At 40.3% G+C, this 22,215-nt stretch overlaps 1 protein-coding gene and 1 long non-coding RNA gene across 2 annotated transcripts in view; one reads left to right on the forward strand and one right to left on the reverse strand.

Moving 5' to 3' along the window:
- Nucleotides 1-22,215, forward strand: part of LOC307026289 — a 340,364-nt gene that overhangs the window by 285,401 nt on the left and 32,748 nt on the right. The window lies entirely within an intron of this gene.
- Nucleotides 116-21,615, reverse strand: LOC307026627 (cullin-1). Its single transcript, XM_079662177.1, has 22 exons — nt 21,457-21,615; nt 12,693-13,076; nt 10,736-10,910; nt 10,476-10,643; nt 9,386-9,436; nt 9,138-9,228; nt 7,948-8,111; nt 6,487-6,649; nt 6,246-6,376; nt 5,756-5,863; nt 5,536-5,642; nt 5,202-5,250; nt 4,005-4,136; nt 3,795-3,912; nt 3,566-3,642; nt 3,102-3,220; nt 2,871-2,976; nt 2,714-2,761; nt 2,482-2,564; nt 2,293-2,398; nt 1,033-1,146; nt 116-903 (listed from the first exon to the last, which is right to left on the reverse strand). The coding sequence occupies exons 2-22, from the start codon at nt 12,830-12,832 to the stop codon at nt 823-825; spliced, it is 2,331 nt and encodes a 776-aa protein (XP_079518303.1). The 5' UTR covers nt 12,833-13,076; nt 21,457-21,615; the 3' UTR covers nt 116-822.

Raw genomic sequence — 22,215 nt, forward strand, 5'->3', positions numbered from 1 at the left:
TTTCTTTAATGTTTTTATATTACATAACATTAAGTAGACCAATAAAAACCCAGTGAAGAAAACAGAGATCCATTCAAACAGGCGAGTGAGGTGTAAACAGAGTCTCAGTAGAACATTTAGAGAAATCTTTCCTTATTTTTATTTATCACACATTTAGAAAATGAACCACACTATACAAATGTCAACCGTCAGTAATGAAACAGGCCTCCTGCATGAACCCGACCGACCTCAAACCAAAAACACCTTCAGCAGGTGAAGAAGCGTCATGGCGGCCGACACTCACCACTCCTCCTCCGGTTCAGTCGCACACTTTCAATTACAGGACCGCCGTCAGCGTCGTCGTACGGGAAACTGCCCAGTGACTCGACTTTTATTTTTACTTTTTAATCTTTTTCGTGGTCACTGTGGTGCAGGTAGGCAGTAGCATGCAGAAACCTTTGGATGCGGCTCTCCTCTGATTGGCTAATTCATTATGTTTGCGCTATGTAAAGAAGGGAGCAGGGTTTTTTTGTTTTTTCCTCTTAGAGTCTGTGTTGTTATTTACAATATGACAAGAAGGAAGTGTGTGTGTTTGAGTCCTACGCATGGGACGGGACAGGAGAGAGTGTAGACGGGGTTTCCCGCCCTCAACACGAGGGGTTCAGGAAAAAGTCCTCACCCTCCTCCCCCCTCGGGTTGGATGTTTGTTGTCGGCGACACACTTACAACATGGCCGCCGGTCAGAGGGATCCTCACTTTATTACTCAGACATAAAATAAAAAAAAAGAAATGAAGAAGATAACAAATAAAACTGAGGAGAGCCGGCGGGGAAGGGGGGGGCGTTCAGGCCAGGTAGCTGTACGTGTCCTTCTCTCCGTCCACTCTCTCCAGGTACTCCTTTTCGATCAGGATGTCGATGCATTTCTGACAAAACACAATAAAATGAAATCAACACAAACAAAAAGCTGCAGTGCATGTGTCCAAGAGTGAAACAACAGTGTGATGAGAACATTAAAACCAGAGAGCTATATAACATTCCTATTCATGTGTTACCTTGATGACTGGGACTCTGGGTTTGAATCGAGACGACAGCTGATTCAGGACTTCAGCCAGAAGCTGCTGGTGCTTCAGGACCTTCCTCATCTTCATGATCCGCACTATGGCCGCCTGAAAACACACATTCGTTATTGCAAAGAAAAATCAGGATTGCTCTGTTGTTCTTCTTTAATAAATGTTACAATTATATCTCTCAGGAGAAATAAAGATGCATTTAAAACACTATGCACAAAGCACATTGAATCCTGCATTCGGTTATATGAGGCTTTACATTTGTACTTCTTTTACTACAGGGTTCCTGCAGGTTTCACCAACTCAAATTTAAGACTTTTTAAGACCACTTTGAATAGAATTTAAGACCTATTTCACAGCAAGAAAGTATGAAGGAAAATTGCTATGAAAGACGAAATACGTCCCATAATTACTTACAAAGTAAATGTATTCATGTGCAACATAAGAACAATGACTGAACATAACAGTACACAGAACTGGGTTTGTGTGTCCCTCTGTGTCCCTGTGTGTCTATGTGTGTGTCAAGAGCTATAGTCAGAGTGTCTTCATGCTGTTGTATTATTGGTGTTTAGACACAGCACCTCCGCTTTTAGGGTTGACGTAGACTCAAACGTCGCCCGGAGGTCCCCCGGTGTTGTTGCGGGAGCTGCTGCACTAGCTAACGCTGCATTAGCAAAACAAACGCACATTTTGTTTGCAAAAGGTGCAGCGGGCTTCCAACACGTTCCCCTCCACTGGTTTCAACCGAGCACTAAATTCGATGTTTTCCAACCAAATACAGTTGAACTTACACTTCCCCATATTTATTTGTAAGTAGATTCGAAGATACCTCATTTCTGACTGCCGCTATCTGAAGCTTTGTTGCTAGGTTACTAGTTGATTTCCATGTTGATTTATTTTAATACAAATTGTTGGGGGGAACTGAAAGGCTATTACCGTACTGGTTACTTTGCAGCACGGGCATTTCCCCCAAAACACATTTAGACGCAATCACAACACAGAAGTACCTTTCAAATCCGATAATTTTTAAAGACCTTCTAAAATCCTATTTAAGACCTTTCTTATTTCTTTGATCATAATTAAGACTTTTTAAGGCCTTAAATTCCGATTATGAAATGTAAGACTTTTTAAGACCCCGCGGGAACCCTGTACTCCCTTTCACCAGATTGAGACATTTCTCATGTTTGTCTCAGTGTTTTTCTCTTCTAAGGCTGTGAGGTGAATATAAGATGTGTGAACAGTCACCTGGATGAGGAGCTTCCTGTCCTCTTCGATGTTCTTGTGGGTCGTTTCCTGCTCCTGTTTCTGCTCCGTCTTCATCGGTACGTTGATGTTCACCCTCAGCTTTTTACTGTGGAGCGAGAGCAAATTAAATAAAATATATTTAACATGTCTTCAGCAGCGGGGAGATATGATTGGTCTGTCTCTGCTCACTTCTTGTATCCCAGGAAAAGTTTGATGACGGTCTCAGGTTTGAACTCAACCTCGTCCACGTTGGCGTTCTCGTCCTCCATCACCTGTAGGACACACACACACACACACAAACACATCACAGATCTGAACACAAACATATTTTAATCATACCTCCCGATGCAACCCTACACATCTTACAACAAACACAAAGAAACAAAATATCAAAATCAGGATCAGCTGTTTATTTACTCACAAGCAGCTTGGATTTTAACAAAATCTGCAGAACTTGAACCAGAATGTCCTGAAATAAAATAAGAAAACTCGGTTAGTGGAGGAATACTTCTGCTTATTCAAAATATCTATATACATGTTGTATAAGGATACGTTTGTGAGAATGTGATCAAACTCACAGTTTTGATCTGCGTGCTGTCGGTCAGCTGCTGCACGGTGTAGCTGTCCTCTGTGTTGTACTGCAGCAGGATGGCCATCTGGAAGGTGGAGGCCTGCAGCGTGTACCTGCAAACAACAACAACAGGTTTAGTGTGAAACAGAATCAAAGTGCAGGCTCCTCACAGCTGCTCAACATGTTGAATAAGAAGGAACAACATGTAAATATCCTAAAGCTGAGCCGAAACACGTACCTGTTCTTGAAGCAGTTAGTGACCAGCTCTCCTTTGGACAGGTGGTAGAGCCAGGTGAGCTTCCTGCCGCTGTGTCTGCTGGCGTAAAATGCAGTGAAGCGCTGATAGCTTCGCTCCAGCTAAACGGAGAGCGAGAAAAAAAAAAGTGGAGTTAGACAGGGAGGTCTACGGCCAAAGGAGGGACCCAACCTAACTGCAAAAGACAACACTGACTGAACTTTAAATGCTAAAATATTATAACTGACTTAGATTTCTCACAGCCTAAGAAGGCTGTTATCAACAATCGTTAGTACGCAGCAGGTCAACACATCTCACACAGGTCTAAATCAAGTAATAGCAAAAAAAACAGGTTTTTATCCCACAGTAGGAACAGAATAAAGGTAAACCATGCTGTGGATTTAGTTTTCCTCATTAAACCTTCTTCTGCATAGTGAATGTTTTTTTCTGAGTTGAACAGGTTTTACCTCGGAAGGCAGAGCGAAGGTGCAGGACTGCTGGAAAGGCCAAGACCCAGAGCTGAGGACCTGGATACTGAAGTCCACTGCAAGATATACACACAAACTCAGTTTCTACTCAGAAAGGTTTTATGGGCATTGCATTTAGTAGCTCTGTATAAGCTCAAATCAGAATTTAGAAATACGTATTAATGTAATGATTGGCGTCGGATACCAGTGTTTTTTTGTGAGTACTCACAGTCAAGAGGCTCAGAGTTGGTCAGGTGTTTCTTGAATTGTTCGTTCAGGTCTTTACTGACTCCAATATCCTGGAACATGCGCTGCAGTTTGGACGTGTACTCGAAGCCGCATGCTTGCTGCACGAGAACAAAGAAGAAAAAACATTCAGCGTGAGGTGTTCGGGAAACTGAGGTTTAGGGTTGCTGTGGATGTTTTTGTGTACACACACCTTGAGTTTGGAGATCATGCTAGCCTCGGCGTCGTCGCTGGCGCTGTTCTGGTGGACCAGACGTTTGGCCAGCATCTTAGCGTAAAACTTCTGGAAAACATCTTTGTCCTCGATGTACTTGAACACAACCATCTGAAAAGAGGAAAGACAAAAACATACAAAAAGGTTTAAGAAATGGATAACCTGGACAGCTGCACACAATTCAAACTGCAAAAAAAAGCATTTCACAAGGGCACTAAAACAGTGTGAAATGATGCATTGTGTTTCAGAAAAAATGTAATTGTATGACTTTAAAAATAAAAGGTATGCATTTGATAATAATAAACAATGGAGACAAAATTCAGATACTATATTCCAAAAATATTTTCACTGCAGTGTCTACAACTTAAGAAAGAAAAACCGTTCTTTACAACAGTTACCACGAGAGTAACTAGAGCCGCTTTCACACCAAGTACTTTGCCGTACTTAGTTCCCAGCACTTAGTTCCCGCATGGAACAAAAGAGCAGATCGCGTTCACACCGGAATAAGTCGCTGAGGGAAGATTACGCAAATGAAGCCGCTGACGTCACTTCTTCTTCTTCTGCTTTGGGTTTCCTGGCAGGCTGCAAATAACTTCACGGCGTATACTGCCACCCGAAGTCCGTGGAGGTGGGGACTGGCTTCAGTAGAAGCTGCTGGGAGTCCCAGCAGCTTCTACTGAAGCCTTCCGAGTAAATCGCCAGAACCTCCCCATCACTCCACCGCTCCCATGTTTTTTTTTTTGTGTTGCTTAAGTTATTCTCTCTCCGTTGGTGCCCGGAGATAATGCTAATATTGCTAATGCCAGCAAATACAATGGCGGCTTCACAAAACTTTTCAGAGTTTTACGGGGCGTGGTTTGCAATTCGCCCAGCCAATCAGAAATTGGAACTTTTTTCTCCCCAGGAAAGTACCACCTCTCTAGCAGGGACTGAAAAGAGGGGAAAAGTTCTCATGAACTAAGTTCTCTTTTTGGTGTGAACGCAAAATTCCAGGAACTATCGGACCTAAAAGGGAAAAGTACAGGGAAAAGTACTCCGGTGTGAAAGCGCCTTAGGTCAGTGGTTCAGTGGTACTTTTCTAGTACAGCTGCTTCTACAACATGACCAGAGACACACAGAGTATACATACACATGAGTATATTTGTGCAAACACACACACAGATCACAGTTTCTCACCACTTGGTTGAGTGTGTCCTCCAGTTCTGCTTCCTCTGGATTTTTAGAGCTGGAGTAAAAACAGAAACAGGTTATAGTTTATAGGTGTATAAAGAGAAAACATGTATTTCTAGTCTTATTCTATCTTGGATTGTTTTAACTTTCTCTTCTCTTGATTTGCATTAATCAACATCCTTAATAAACAATCAGCAGTGACACTAGAAAAAACTGAAAAAGCACAGGTTTTAAAAACAACCAGACTCAGGGTTTACTTATTTTCTTGTTCTAAAAATATCAGCTGATTAAGATTGCTTGGTCGGATCCCATTCAGATGCACACGGGACTAATAGCACACCTCTTCTTCAGTAGAGAGTCGCAGTATCTGGCCAGCAGCTCTGGAGACTTGCTGGAGGACTGAGCCATCCTGGTGACGGCGTTGTTGTTGATGAAGCGACCACACGCCTGTGAAAACAATTGCAATGAAATTACAATTTAGAATGACACCTGAAAATGATGAGAAAGCGAAACTGAAGAACTCAGATAATTGCCCTTGGGCAGATGTTTAGTTTCTCTACCTTATCGAGCGCTGCCACAAAGCCGGCGTCGTTGTTGAAGGCAGACATGACCAAGGCGTTGTATTTCTTATGGACGTCCAGCGTGGTCTGCACGTACACTTTGGGGTCCTGGAGGAAAACACACATATATTTAGTTCCATTGCAGCTTTTTTGCAAACTTGCCTTCCTTTTTACACCCTCACACAATTAATAATTGTTTGATGATTGTTCCTCTCGTGAGAAAGGGCCCCGTTCCGTGTGGCAAAGACAGAAAGATACTAAGCTCATTTCTATTCTTGGTGCCTCATTAAAGTGGTCGAAAAGCACTTTTTAAAGTACATTTCCTAATTTGTAACATTATGTAACTGCCCCAGCTTTAAAGTTTATTCTGGAAAATAATCACGCAATCATTTTAATAACAGCTTAATCAGTATTCATGCAAAATTGACATTTTCAGCCTCTCAAATTTGGAGTTGTCCTGCTCTTCTCCGTTTTCTATTATATTACGTACGTTGAGCGCGGCCTCTCCACACTTCTCGATGGCAGCCAGGCCCTGGTTGTGGATGTGAGTCTCCAGAAGTTTCTTCAGTTCTCCGAGGCCATCTGTGATGCGGGACACCAGGTTGTACATCCGGCCCAGGTCTGAGAGGAGAAATTAGATTTTTTTTTTTTAAACACCTTTTAAATACAAACTTCTTCCTTATTTCAGAACTAGCTATGTACACTCATTGAAGTTCAGATTGCAGGTTTACCTTCATTCTTGTCGGCATCCAGCAGGTTCTGGAACTCGGTGTGGAAGATCTCCAGGTGCTTCTCGATCAGGACCTGCTCACACTTCCGGGCCAGCTCGTCTTGTGTGGACTCGTGGAGATACACCTGCACACGCCGCTGCTCCTCCAGCAGACGAGCCTCCGCCTGAGCACACACACACAAACACTCTTAAGTACCACAAGCCAATAATGTTGAACTACACATTGGACAACAAAGCTTGTGGATCTTGGAAAACTATAGATTTTAGATTAATCAATCAACAATTTCATTAATCCCGCAAGGGGCAATTGGTTATGAGCAGCTTATGTCATGTACACAGGTAGGAGCATACAGGAAGAAAACACACTGATACACCCGGGAGCCTGGATGTGGATCATTCCAATTTACACGATAAATAGTTCAGAGCATCACAATAATAAATAAATAAATAAATAAGTAAGTAAGTAATCAAGTTAAAAGCCTTTCAAGAATTTAAAAGTTTGAGTGCAGAAGGGATGAATGATTAAGCGATTAGTCTTTAGAGCAGGTAGAGCATATCTACGCCCTGATGGCAACAGACGAAATTCATGACCAGGAGAGGCCAGAAGGCTCTCTGCTTTCCGCAGAATCTGTTGGTTACAGAAGGAGTTTAAGTTTCTCTGTTTCACGCCGATGATCTTAGAGCAGGTTTTAACAATGCTGTTCAGGCTGTTCCTGTTTCTCAGTGTAAGGCTACGGAACCAGCAGATAAAAGAAAAACAAATAAGGCTCTCAATGAATGATTGTTAAAAACGACAAAGAATGAAAGGCCTGACAGAGAAAGAGTTCGGTTTGCGAAGAAGGGGCATTCTCTGTTGACCGCGGTTCACAATACACTCAGTATTCACATCAAATTTGAGGTGGTCATCAAAAATGGTGCCCAAGTATTTATATGATGTGACAATTTCAACCTTGTCATTGTGTATGATTCACTCCTTAGGAACATCCTTGTGATGTCTAAAATCAATTATCAGTTTCTGGGTTTTAGAGACATTTAAATCCAGAAAACTGTCACACCATCACACCAGGAAATCAAATCAGTAAGAGCACACTCGTGGCCTGATTCTGAGCCGCTAAGGAGGGTCAAGAGGGCGGCATCATCAGAGAATTTAACCAGGTAGCTGTTGTCTTGCATGCTCCTGCATTTATCAGTGTAAATGATAAAAAGTAGGGGCGAAAGAACGCATCCTTGAGGCGAGCCTCTGGAAGTGATGACAGAGTCAGAGAGGCGTCCATTGACAGAGACCTTCTGCTCTCTATTAGTTAGAAAGTTTAAAATCCATAAAATAAGTTGATCGGGCAGCTCAAAATGCAGATTACGCCAAGATTTAAAAGCAACAAAACATGCAACCCGATCTGTGAAAGGCTAAATACGTGTAAATATTTATAACAATAGTGTGTATCTGAAGTGAAAGGTGGTGTACCTTCTTCATGTACTCTGTGACGGGGTTCTGCTGCAGGAACTCGGTGCTCTCGCGGGTGTAGAAGCGCTCTGTGTCCGTGAGGAACTGACACTCAAAGTACTCCTTGTACACGGACAGCGTGGGGCCTTTGGCGAAGGCGTCCTCCTCGTTCAGACCCAGCTCAACTGCAGGGGGAGGAGGGGGGAGACACAGGGGAGGAGCAGGGGTTAATGTGAGGAGAACCACAGGATAACACCTGCAATAGTTTTCAATTTTAAAAATGGCTGTGACTCATAATGTCATGGTCACTTTAAGATTTGTCAAGAGGGAGAATTTAATGTTTTTATTGATAAAAGACTATTGCATTTCGAAATACTTGCACCTCGACTGATCTACTAGCTTGCCAAACAAACATATTCAATTTTTATACATCGTATTTTTACTTGGAATAACTTCCTAATTCCTGCACATATTCTACATGAAGTCAAGTATTTTTAGGTTGTTTTTTTAGACCCATTAAGACAGTGTTGGCTTAACATCAAACTCATACCAATGACCTCCACTGACTGATGACTGTCAACGGAGATATATTCATGACCACAACTAGAGAAAGCAGAATTAAAAGATAATACTGAATTATATACAAATAATTTAAGATTTTAGCGTTTAAGTTTTAACAGTCATCTTATTAACATTCAAGCCCTAAAAAGGTTACTGAATCAAATGTTTCCAGACATTAGAAGCCAATATGATCACGTTTAAATTGCGATCATAAAAAGGCAACATTTGGTTATCATAAAGTTTACAGATTATCCTTTATACCCACTTAAAACTATGTATTTTTAACTTTTAGTTTGTTTGACCAGCTGTTCATATTAACTTTGATTAAATGCAGCGACATGAGACAACAACAAATATTGTAAACTTCATACAAACGATGTATGTTAAGAGTAAATATAGTTTGTTTTGGTGAAGGTTTAGTGTGGTTAAGTGAGGCTTGACTTTGACGTTAATCATATCTTTAGTTCAACTTCGTAATGTATGCCAAATCTCTATCTCTTGAAGGGCCAATACCAAGAAAATATCTGTAATATTTCCAGAGGGGAGTGTACTAATGGACCTCAAGAGTATTTGGCTGCCGTTGTTGTCTAAAGCCTGCAAAGAACAGCTGTTTGTTTCTCTTCGAGTTGTTCCGTGTGTTGTTGACCTACCGTAGGATTGAACCACCCCGCTGATCAGCCGGGTGTTAATGGTCTCGCCATTCCGCTCCCGCTCAATCAGCTTCAGCACAGCGTTTGTTACCTGCAAACAGACTCATGGTCATTATTTGCGGCAAAAATAATGGAATTAAGAGTTTTACAGGTAAATTAAGGCAGACAAAACTTAATATTGTTAACTGTTTGCATTTCTTTGCAGTGTTATTTCTCACCCCGTGCCCACAAAAAGAAAAGTAACGCACCTGTTTGTTGAGAGGTCGGAATAAACATTCTCTCCAGGTCACAAGTGCCAGCTGAGAGGGAACAGCAGTGTAGGAAAAGAGAGAAAGAGTAAATAAACAAAATCAAGAACTTAGGCTGAATGTTTGTTACTGTCCAACCTCCTTTTGTAGTTCAAATCTTGCTGAAATCTATCCTCAGCGCCTCGAGGCATTCACAAGACTCTTATTTTAATCTTCCATTCCCCTCAGAAAACAGTAACTTTTTGGTATGTTTACATAGTCAAGAATAATCTGCAAGAGATTCATAAACTAATCCACTAATCAGACCCAGAAATAAACTCCTTCATAGTTCATGCTCCCATAAGTGAATGCTTGGATGAAAAGATGATATGCTGGCTACGAGTACATTCAAATTAGGGCTGCTCGATTATGGCAAAAATCATAATCTCGATTATTTGGGTCAATAATTGATATCACGATTATTAAAAAAGATTATCCATTTACTTTGAAAACATCCATTTATTGAAAACAAATGTTTTCATAATCGTTGCAAGCCAAAATCGTAATTGCGATTAATTGAGCAGCCCTAATTCAAATCCACACCCCTTACCTTGAAGGTATAAAGTCTTTTACGAGCCCTGTACTTAAGGAATGACTTGACATTTATAGACAAGTCTGTCCTCAAGGGAGTGAAGCCGGAAAGGTTTAAGGGTTACTGCACTGGAAAACTACTCAACTCAACTCAGCAATTTTCACTATCGTTCATGCTTTGTAAAAACATAAAAAATAATATTTCCAAAAGCATGTTAAAGAATTTAGATTAGAAGCTGGAAATACCTGCTTGGATCAAAACACACCAAGAGTATTTACGAAACTTCTACTCTGAACAGAGGCTGAAGTAGAAGTAGGGATTCTCCGTAACAAGTAAGAGTTCTTCATTCATTAAAATGATATCAATGGAAAATAATTAGTGATCCATACAAAAAAACGTTTGCTTTCAAATGGCAGCAAAGTAAACATTAAATAGAATGCTCTAGTAAAAATATCATGTGTCCTACTTTAATAAATGTACATGCAACGGCGGAACACTGACAGAAATATTAATACGCACCGAGTAGATCTCGTAGATGCCCTTGCGTCCCTCGTCACACTCTCGTCTGACCCAGTGACGGTTGAGGTAGGCGCAGATCCCGTTGAGGACTTTACTGGAGAAACGGTAATCCTCCCACTGCTGGGTGTAAAACTTCAACACACACTCGTCCATTAGATCCTCGCCATCCTGCAGCAGAATAAAACAGGGGAAGGATATGAGTGAAGTGCAGAGGGTGAAACATTACAGGATGTGTTTTAATCCCAGTGGAGAGGACTGACCTTGAGCAAGCTGGTCAGATAGTTCTTCAGGAACTCTTTGAGCCGCTTGTAGAGCTCCAGGCCTACAAACTGAGCCCCGCCCGGGGTGGTGGACTTTTTAGGGGGCTTGGCTGGAGGCACGGAGCCCCGGCCCTGGCTGGACTGGTGCACGCTGGTACAATAGTTATATACATGTCTGAGGGAGGGGTTAAGGAATAAACACAGAAACAATATACACATCATAGACCAAGGTAATCTCACCAAAGCTGAAATCAGGAACGGAAAAAGCGGGGGGCCACATTTTCTCAAATAAATCTATGATTCAAACATTTATTTTGATTAAACCACAGTTAGTGATTGTTGGAGTGGAAATGAAAACACTAACTAAAATAGTTGTATTTTATTTCTGTTGAGTTGAAGGGTTTTCATTAGACTGAAAAAGCAAAGAACTAGTGGAAGGTAAATTACCTGCTGTACAAACGCATTTTGAAGCTGAAGTGAATCCCTGCTCAAATAAATCAGCATGTCAAGTCTTTTCTTTACGTAAAATAAATGGGTAGCAGGAAAAATATTGTATGTATTCTTTACCTCAAAAGATTATTGCTTCACTCTAATATTATAACAAAGGTTGCTGTAAATGCTAACCAGTGATGTAGACATGGGCCAAAAAGCTTTGAAAAGTAGAATATGTCATTCGAAGATTGGAGCTCGCATACAGTTTAAAATCATACTGTGCGGAACAAGAAGAGAAGTTTGTCACACAACAAAATGTGTCTTCTCTTTGTGTACGTTACAGAAATACTTGAACAGTGTGCACACCTTTCGAAAATACCAACAAATACATTTAGAATAAATACTTCCTTTGACCAACAATTTGTGAACAGTTATTAAGTAGATATTATGAATCAAAGTATTGTTTCTTGTTTTCAGGACTGAGGGATTCATTTTTAGAGAATTCATAACTAGGACAGGTTTTAGCTTCAGAAGAGGAAGGGAGAAAGCCATTGCCATGAAATACACTTTGCCACACAGCACAGGGTGGATACTGAACAAAACTGGTGAATTTTGGTGTCACCGTTGAATGCTCATAACTATGAGGGAAATAAACTAGTGAGTAAATTGGGTCATCACTAAGGATATGTATGATTCAGTGGCTCAGTCAGTAGGGGCTTGGACTGTGAGCGGTAGGGTCGCCGGTTCAAGTCCCCGACCAGACCTAAATATGGAGTGTGGACTGCTACTTGGAGAGGTCAGTTCACCTCACCAGTTCAACTCCTGCCCTGGGCGCTGTACAATAGCTGCCCACTGCTCCTAGTACTAGACTCCTGGTACTAGGATGGGTTAAATGCAGAGAACACATTTCACTGTGTATTCTGCATGTGTGACCATTAAAGAGGGTTTCATCCCTCCCTATTCTATTTGTAATTAAAGATTAGACATATTAGTATATATAATGTTAATTTTTCTAAATCAGTTTGACAAAAACATTTATAAAACAGTTTTCAGCTGAAATATATATTTTTAAATCCTTGCTTTTTTCTGACAGTCAAAAAAAACATAAATCCCGAAGTTAAAATCTGTGAATGTTGCTTCGGAAATGCCGCTAATTAATTGAATGTGTGTAAGAACATTTCGATAACCTTTAGTAACGGGGTATTATGTTTATGGGATACTATAAACAGTATATTGATTTTTAATCAACAGTATTCATAATCATTTATAACCTTTATTGCACAAAAAGCTGTGCTATATGTTAAATGTCCCACTGTTGGATCGCAATTCTTTTCATGTACTTTTATGCATATGTTCATTATAGTGTGACAGTTTCCCTCAGAATTGCAATACGTCACCTTATTGTAACCCCTGAATCATGGCCATCATTTCCAATGACCAGCCCTAATTTATTTATTTTCCTTAGAGCACTTGATGGATTTACCATCATCCAACATTGAAATCTATAATCCTCACAGCAGGATACGTGTAGAGTTCCATGTAGCGCGACTTGGCCATGCTTTGCCGTGTGTAAACCTGCTGGATGCCCGCCCGCAGGTCGTCCCATATCTGGTCCAGGCCTATCTGTTTCAGTCCGTGGGGGTTTTGGGTCCTGTTCGACGACATCGTGGAGCCCGTGTGCTCTCCTTAGCGAACAATGCCCTCCCTGTCCTCTCCCCCCGCTCCGCTCCTCGCTTGGTGTCTGTCCTGGCTCTCGCTCTGCTCTCAGAGTGCGCGGTCCATCGGGCGGCAGCGCTTCGGGATGCTGGATGACGTTTTGTGGGGCGGGATGCAGTCCCACTCTGCACGCCTGGGTGGCGCTGTCTGCCACTCCTCCACCTAAAAGCTTGGGCAATCCTCACCAGATGACCTGAAGCAAAGAAAAAAAGGAGATTATGATGTGTTATAGAGTGATGACGTATTTTTTTAAACTGAAGCAGAAGGTAGCATCTCCCTGGTTTCCTTTACAAAAAGCCAAGGGACTTTTTTATTTTTTTATTGGATTTTGGATTATTGCAGAAAATAAGATCTGTTGCTAACACACCTTTATGATACTTGTACTTTTTGTTCAGCCTGATAATCTACACATAAAAGCACTCTACAGACGGTCGAAAGACTTCACGTCACCACTGCTAAGCTGAAGGCGGTTAATGTTCGGCTTTATGACGTTTAGTCGTCTCATTCAGACATTTGTTCACAACCGCCATTTCTAAACTCATCAGTGTGGTATTTACTGAGGTATTTTTTTAAACTGTTAAAATCTCTCCAGTCTGTCTTTTTTCCTCTTTCCTGGCTTGTAACCAAAAACCCGTTCAAAAAACCATTGACTTCCAGGCGAGGGACAGAAAGAAATGCTGACTCCTTTACGGGGAAGAGGACTCATTCCTGCACCACTCCATTGCCAGTAAAGAGGCTAAATAAAAAAGGATAAGAAGGCTGGCAGTAGCAACTATAAAGATTAATTTCAAATCCCAGAAGAAACCATCTTTTAAGAATCCTCAGTACGGTTACAGGTTAGTTGTAAGGTCATCTGCTGACACCTGGCGCTGATCCCTTCACACACGGTTCTGACCAGACCCTGACGTAACTCAGCTAATAACGGATTAGTCCACTTCTCATTTCCTCTACCAGGCCACTCCAGTGCCAAGACTCCCTCATCTACAAGGTTCCTTATTGGACACGAGAAGCCAATAATGTTTAAGTATTAGTCCAAAAGCCTCTTTCAGAACTTGACTTACAAGAATAGATCTTTTGCATTTGTGAATCAACTTTTACCCCTACTCGTAATGAATATTAGGTCGGGCCATGCTTGCATCACCATCACATCACAAGAGTAGCAGCAGCTGGTTTAACAGTGGCACTAATGAAAGTGCAAGGAGGCAGCATCATTAAGGCTAATTGTCAGACCTGAAGCTGTAATTTCATCCCGACAGCCAGGACAAGAGGAGATGGTAAATGAACCCCAGAGTTCGCGGCAAAGACGTATTTCAAGCCACACAGAAAGTGACAACAGGAAAAAGAGAGAAAATACTAAAGGCTGGACATCTGGCTTGACTATCTGATCAAATGAGTTGTGCATACAGTATTCTGGATTATTGTAGTTGTAACTAAAGCAGAGAGGAACCAATTTGAGTTTAGGTTTTATTTTTATTTCAAACTGAATGTCAGTGGGTATTGTACTTTGGTTAGAGAAAACCAGCTATCAGCAGTTGTCACTCTGGAATCTGGGAAATGCCTTTTTGAATATATTGCGATTCATCTAATTAAAATCATTGTATTACCACAAAGGAAATCATGATTAGTTTCAGCCTTATTTCAACTGCTGCTGCATGATAACAATTACATCTGATGCCTTTCATTTGAAGAAGCTGATTGTTTTAATAGCTCTGCAAAATAAAAATAAACCAGAAAGATAGATTGCTGATAAAACTATTGATATGAGTTATGACATGGCATGTTACGCTACTGGAGGCTTAAATGAATAAAAAAAAGGTTGTTTAAAAAAATAGGTTTCTCTACAACAGTGCCTAACAGAATCAGCCCCCAAAGGGCTGCGCGCATGTAGAAAGCACTGCTATATTTAGATATTTAGAGGGAGCAGGCATGCAGCGCTGCCCGTCTCCGGACGTTCTCAGCTATTAGGGCCAGCCAGAGACTCAGGACGTGACAAGTGCAGAAATCTGTCAGTGGCAGGGAGGAAACAGAGTGACCGGCTCTGTTTACTTCCTGTCCCTGTTGACGCCGGACACCGAGTGAACTCATGACGTCTGAGCAGCTTCAGTGACAGCAGCTACAAATCAGCAGCTGCTTATAAGGACGTGGGAAGACAAAACACTGAAGTTAGGGTCTTAAGTGAGTCAGCAAATATTGGTTTGTGATGAATATAAGATTATATTTACAATATTTATTTATATTAGTTACATCACTTAACAGAATATGTAATAATATTATTTTAATAGGGCTGCCTTTTCAATAACAATCTCTTATGGACCATAGCATGGAAACAAAGGACTATCAAAATGTCCTGAAGCCTTAAGGGACATATTCAACTCGTTTGTTTGTCTCACAAACAGTTCAAAATGGAAATATTTTTAAATAAGGAAGAACTTGACAGCTTAATTTCTGGTCTTTCTATCATACCTGTGTTCTTCCCCAAATTCAAAGCAGAACATAGCAGATTATTTTCACTATTTAACCTCAATATGAAAACAGATGTTACGTGAATATAAGATGCTAAAGGTGGGGTAGGTCATTTTGGAGAAACCAGCTAGAGTGCGCTAGAATTTGAAAATACACAGCCGAAAAAAATCTGCCACTGCCACATGACCAATGAGGGCACGAGATACGTTTGTGCACAGATGGAAGGCTGACAGGCAGGTAGGCCGTCCAGTTATTTTAGCCGGGCCGGCTCATTGGTCGTGCTTTTTACAGATGACATTTTTTATGGATTTTTTGTCAAAGCACTTCAGATATTCACTGCTATCTGGATGTTAAGAGCGTTCCTTGGAATATAACAAAAAGTGTATCTCGAGCCGGTTTCTCAAACTTACCTACCCCACCTTTAAGTATGTTACTGAAACAATAAGTAAGTATATAAATAAGTATCATAACTGAAAAAGATGCCAGGAGTTAATGTTTGACATTCTTGGGCACTAAATGAATTGCATGATAAACATAGTTGGCTAGTATTTTTGGGAACATTTTGTTTCAACAATACAAATATGTTCCTATTTCATCTTTCTGTTTACTCAGTCAAATATTTTCATTCACATTCTGCAGTTCATGTTCTGTACACTCTTGGCAGGATGATAAAGGGAGGCAGTGAGGCCGAGGCAAAGCCGTGAAACAGCAGTGAGCTCCAGGCACATCATCGGGCCTTCATCAGTCACCTAAATCTGCCCAGCCTCGGTCTCCAGCACATATAACAATGTAATGCCGAGGACATTACATTGTTATACGCCAATTCATTAGACAACTCGTAATAAGCCGAAATCAGAATCAGCAGATTCCAATTTAGGAAAAACTGGTCATCATCAATTGCAATTGGTGCATCTTTACTTGGATGGTGACAGATGCAGGGCCCAGACTTCCAACTTGTTTCAGATCTCTTCATCAGATCCTCACCTAACTCAGAAAAAGGCAACCCCATCTACCTGAGGCGCTCTGGCAGTTGCTATGGTAACTAGGGCAGACAATACCGAGTTAGTATACCTCGTACTGCTACAGGGGTGGAGCGCTGGTTTTTCTGTGCTCCGTATTCACAGAGGAAAGGTGCCCTTCACAGCAGCACTTGGATCCGATTTCAGATTCCCACAGCAGAAGGTATTATATACATGTCCTGCTTCAGGATCTGACCTGTAATCAGCCATCGAGTACAGCTTGTGTGTGACAGCAGTTGGAAGAAAGTTTGTTGTGAAACAGGAATCCCTGTGTCATAGTTGGTCCATTCCCCCTCCACAAGGGGCAGAAAGCAGCAAAGGTCAGGTCTGGTTTCGGGGAACATGTTCTTTTTAGGGAACAAATGGCCTGTACGTGTCTGCCAACAAGTCTTGTTGACGGACTAGATGGTCTGTTTGTATGACAGAGTCACTTGGCCAGGAGAAGCAATACAACATCTATGTTCTCTGTCAGTCTACAACGATTAAGAGTCAGAGCTGAAACTATTTAGGCAAATTCAAAACTATTCGGTTTCTACACATTAGCAAGTTCCAGCTTCTCTGACGTAATGCTTTGACTTGTCATATATACTATATTAATTTAAACATCTTTGTGCTTTAAGACTGTTGGTCGGGTAGAGCAAGCCATATGAATGAATCAACTTGAACTTATACAGAAAAAGGAAGGCAGCAACTATCGATACTTGCCATCATCAATTGCTAAAGCTCACTTAAGGTGGACCTGTTATTGGCATGTTCATAGTGGCAACAAGCTGCTCCCACAAGATATTAAACTAAATATTAAGTTCATTAAAAAGTGTGACTCACACACCCTGAGGACACCACTTTCACTGTCAAATGATTACATATCTTACATTGTATGAAGGCGAAAGCACATTAAACTGTAACTGATTACACACCACCAAAAACAAATAACCACTAAAAATAACTTGATGGTGGGATGGAAGAGACTAACTGAGGACTGAGGGGGAAACCAACACACTATATTGCAGCTGCAAACAAATTACACATTCATAAATTGCTTTGTGTGAAAAGCAAATTTGTTTTTTTATATTTAAATTAAAATGGCCCACAAACTACTTTAAAGTCTCAACCTGCTATCTGCTGTCCGCAGCAACAAGAGGACTTCAAAATACCAACATGTTTTCATTTAAGAACTTGATTTCTTGCCAAATGGCTGGCAGAGCCAAAGCTCACCTGCATTCAGCTGATTTCTACTCTCGTACAGAAAATAAATCTGTACTGTCTTGTGTGAGAGAGGTGCTGGTGGGAAATAAAAGCGCATCCTGGTAAATCTGTTTACCGAGTTCACAGAGTTCAGACTCAACAACTTAATACCCTACATTTAAAAACACAAACAATAACAAAGCAAAATCTCCTTTCTTTAAATCTGGGTTTGGGTGAGCCAAACTAAAAACGTCCAAGTGTAACAATCACAGCGAGGAGCCCTTCTTTAGCTTGTAAGGTCAGGTGTGAGAGTGAGTGAGCAAACCGATCATGAGCCGGGTGATGCAACACGAGAGGACATTTCTTTAATGTAAGCAGCTTTTGATTTGTGTTGCTCAGCATTCAGAAGAGCAGCAGATACTCACAGCCCTTTAGATTGACTTTACAATCAGTGCCCTCAGCGCTGTCACTTCACAGAGGACAGAGTGGGGGGGTCAGGCCAGGTGAAAGAGGTGGCTTTATCATCGCTGACAGGACATTACATCTTCAGAAGCAGACTGATTGTACTGCAGGAGAAGCAATACAACACTTATTTGTCTGCTTTATACTTAAAAAGATGCATCTAAATTGGGAAAACAATTAAGGGTTAGCACTGAACAATGTTGGCAAAAAAAGTATTTCCAACTATTCTGTTTATTTTAGTTTGATTTATTTCTCAAGAAGAAATGTGAATCATGAGTTCCAGCTTGTCTAATGTGAAGCTTTTTTTGTCATAAATCATATTAATTTGAACATATTCTTGTTTTTAGAATGTTTACTGAATGGAGCAAGCCAAGTCAAAATAATTAGGGCTGCAACTATAGATCGGCCAATCGTTTGGTCTTTAAAATATCAGATAACAGTGAAAGTTCTTTGAGTCTTCATCAGCGTTTCCGCCAGGGGGCCGTCTTGCCGTCATTTGACTTTCACTCGAGCCGAGGGCGTCCAAAAATATTAATAATTCGAGAGAAGATCGAGTTTTTATCGCTTGAAATTATGAAAAGGAAAAAGGACAAGGACATCCCTCTGTTGGAGGGGCAAAGGAGTCTGGTGGGATTATTTTCGGAGTATTGAAGATCGTTTCCCCGACATCGAAGGTGCCTTCTACAGGACAACACGGAACATGCACGATTTAGACGCAATGAGCGGGGGGGGTTTAGTGGAGCACGCGCGTCAGCTGCACATGATCCGGCTCACTAACGTAAAAAGACAGTATCTATAAGGGACGGCTCAAGTCAAAATTCAAAACAACCCCACTCTCGGGGTGGACGCCCTCTCAGCCCTGGACTGGCGGAAACACTGGTCTTCATCTCATCATCACTATAAATTCACAATAAAGACAGAAAGAAGCAGAAGATCTCATAATTCAGGAGCAAAGCCTCATGTTTTGATCTCTATATAAACAAGTGAATAGTCCTGCTCAGAAAGAGCTCTTGCCATTTCAACACTATTGCAGAACCTTTTCAGTCGTACATTATGTTCATCAAAGAAAGGATCCGACTACTAAACTTGATATGTGTCGAGTGAGCTCTTGCAAAAGGCTGAATGGTTGCAATATGTGCTCTTTGTAGAATACATCTCAAGGTAAAATATATTTCTCCACCACATTAGATATGAAACTGTACCAATCCTCTCAAAGTTGCAAGACAATAAATCTTTGTATGCACCAACATTAATTCAACTTTCCAGAACAACAACAACAACACCAACAACAACAACAACAACAACTAGCATTGCATTCTGTATTTTGGGTAATTATATGCTATAAAAGATTGACTGAATATTCACACCCCTCCTTAAAAGGAAATATTTCACAAGATATGATAGAGCAGATGTGCAAAAGCCTATGAATAGCCATGTGTGCTAGAATAGAAAATTCTGCAGCTGTTTTTCATGGTATATATGCAAAATGATCATCACCATACAGCTGATGTCTTCATTACTGTAAATACCAACACACACCCACCTGCACCTATGGGCTGTAAAAACACACACAGATCCTCACACTCAAACAGTGGATTCTGAGGGGAGAAGACGTGTCCACACATGTACAATTAAGCCTCATCGATCAATATAAAACACGTACCAAGCTGGATTTTTCCCATGTAACAATATCAATAAGATTCATGTTTTGACCCAATATAAAATATTCAAATAACTTCAAATTCACTTTCAGTGAAGACAAGTGAGAAAAATATGTAATGTTTTCTTGCACATGTTTTCTTTAAATGTCCAGTATAACTCTAGGAGTGGGTGGATCTATCAACATCAATACTAGGCTACATCCGCTTGAGTAGGCAATATCACAAGGGTCTAGAATCATTTTCATAACACAGTCACATTGAAACATAATAAAATGAGTATGTTTCTTTTAATCTAACCTAACTAGGCATTTCTGAGTTTGACTTTGTATGTACTAAGCCTATTCTATAAATGTATATCTTTATATCAACACTACTGGAAAATCTGATTTTAACTTCTTACAACTCAAAAGAATATAGCAAATGTAAATGTCTTATACCATCTGGACAAGTGTAGAATACATTATTGACCATCTGTAGGTTTTTAAAAGCTCTACAAATGCATAAACAATCAAAGATAAACAGTAAGGCTCCAACACATTGTTAACAAAACCATGGTAACTGTGAGTGTTTGCTTTGTCCTTAAAATTGGGGGAAATACTCCCAACTATAAAGAAAATAGCCAATAAGCAACCCAAGAGTCTTATAATATTAAAGAGAAACCAAAATCCAAGGGTTGTTTTCTAACATCTCCAGACGTAGAAATAACTATTTTAATAAACATGGCTCTTTCAGGTGTTCCTTAAAGTGTGGCAGTATATCTTCCATAAAAGCATTTATATTAGCCAATGTTGGTATGAATATATTAGATATTGGCTACGAAATACTCCATCTCTGTCAAATGGAAAATATTCTTGAAAACTGGCTTATAAAACAACAAAAGACATGCATTACTTGATTCACTCATTGTAGACTTCCCATGACAATGTTAAGTATTTACAAACTTCCCAAACAAAAAAGTAACTGATGTGAAAAGAGATTTAACAACCAGGTTTGCCAAATGTGTGTTTTCTCTCCTTTATACATGAGAGAGAAAGAGATGACCAGAAACCAACATGTATTTACCAGCAGTGGGGTCCTGATCATGCAGCGTCTTATCAAAAACGTGTCTTTTCTCCTGTTCTTATTAACCTCACATCTCTAGGCCTAGAAGTGGCACAGACCAGGTATTTTCCAGGTAGTCGAAGAGTGTGTGAGCCCAGTGTCATGTTCAAAATCACTACCCTTCCCTCAAGAGGGCCAATCTGCTCGCTTTTATCACGAAATGTAGCAGCTTTAGCTAAATTACGACTGTGTAACCATCTATTAAAAAACAATAAAGGTTTACACCGACTGCTTCTTTAAATGTTTGTTGAGATTATCCAACGCTGAACTGCGAATGGACACAAACACTGCTACGCAATACTGCTAACTATCATTAGCTTCTCAGGCTCGATTAGCCAGTTAGCTTGTAGGTGACGTTAGCTTGGCTACCTGGTGCTGCTTTAAATTAAAATACAATCTCTATTTTGATCACATTTTTGATTCGTTTAGATACATGTGTAGTATTGGGGCTTTAGTTAAGATACATTCGGCCTTTACCGAGCAAACCGCAGTAGTCAGGAAAGACCATCTGCCTGTGTTGTTGGTGTAAAATGGCAGCCTAGCTTCACGGGCTGCTCAATAATGAGTCAGGAAAACAGTTCGCTAACAGTTAGCATTAGCCAGCTAGCTCCTGGCTAAATTGATTGTCATGAAAAAAATAGCGCCACCGGCTTACGTTCACAACCCTGAAGAGGCTTCTTACCATTTTAAGGCAGTCGCTGTCACTGTATTGTCGTTGTAGGTGTTGTTTTTCGGGGATAAAAGCTGTCTCCTCCGCCGTCTCTGTATGTGTTTGCTGCCAGTTGCTATCTGCGACCGCTCTGCTTCGTTCGCACAAAGATCAGCTCAGCAGCCACCGAATCATGCTGCCTTCAGGCACAGTCGGAAACATGGTTGTTACACTAATGAAAATGTTTTACAGATCCGTGGAATAAGTATTCTGTATAAAAAACACAGTGTAGAAATACTGTGTGTGTGAAAATCCTGCATAAATAATATACAGTAAAAGCACACAAGTACTAGCATCATCTTAAAATCTCAAAAGTAAAAGTACTCATTCTGCAGAATTAACTCTATTTGCTAAATAATCATACTAATACAAAAATGAAAAGCAGCAATAACCAACAATACAAATATACATATATATATATATATATATATATATATATATATATATATTCATACAAGTAAAGTGTAAAACCACAAAAATAGTGCAAATGAACAAGTTATGAACAAGTACATGTCTACAATGTAGAATGGTAGTATATAATGGGAGCAGTGGTTTTAAAAATAATACTCTGTTTCAAGCTTCATTACAGCTTTAAGTAATTTTGAGATAAAAATATGCAATAATTATTCAATTAATAGAAGTACTTCATGATAAACGTATATGTTGTATCACAATTTAAAAAATATGATATTAAAACTAACAAATAGAAAATGCCTTGTGTTTTATGTTTTA

This window comes from Notothenia rossii (assembly GCF_949606895.1).
Source record: "Notothenia rossii genome assembly, chromosome: 12".
NCBI classification, from domain to species: domain Eukaryota; kingdom Metazoa; phylum Chordata; class Actinopteri; order Perciformes; family Nototheniidae; genus Notothenia; species Notothenia rossii.

What these genes read in the sequence shown, in the direction of transcription:
- LOC307026627 (XM_079662177.1), bottom strand. Translation starts at nt 12,832, where the DNA reads ATGTCGTCGAACAGGACCCAAAACCCCCACGGACTGAAACAGATAGGC. An exon ending in ATCTGACCAGCTTGCTCAAG is followed by an intron (nt 10,644 to 10,735) that starts GTCAGTCCTCTC and finishes ATTCTGCTGCAG; the next exon opens with GATGGCGAGGATCTAATGGA. An exon ending in TTGTGGCAGCGCTCGATAAG is followed by an intron (nt 5,643 to 5,755) that starts GTAGAGAAACTA and finishes TTGTTTTCACAG; the next exon opens with GCGTGTGGTCGCTTCATCAA.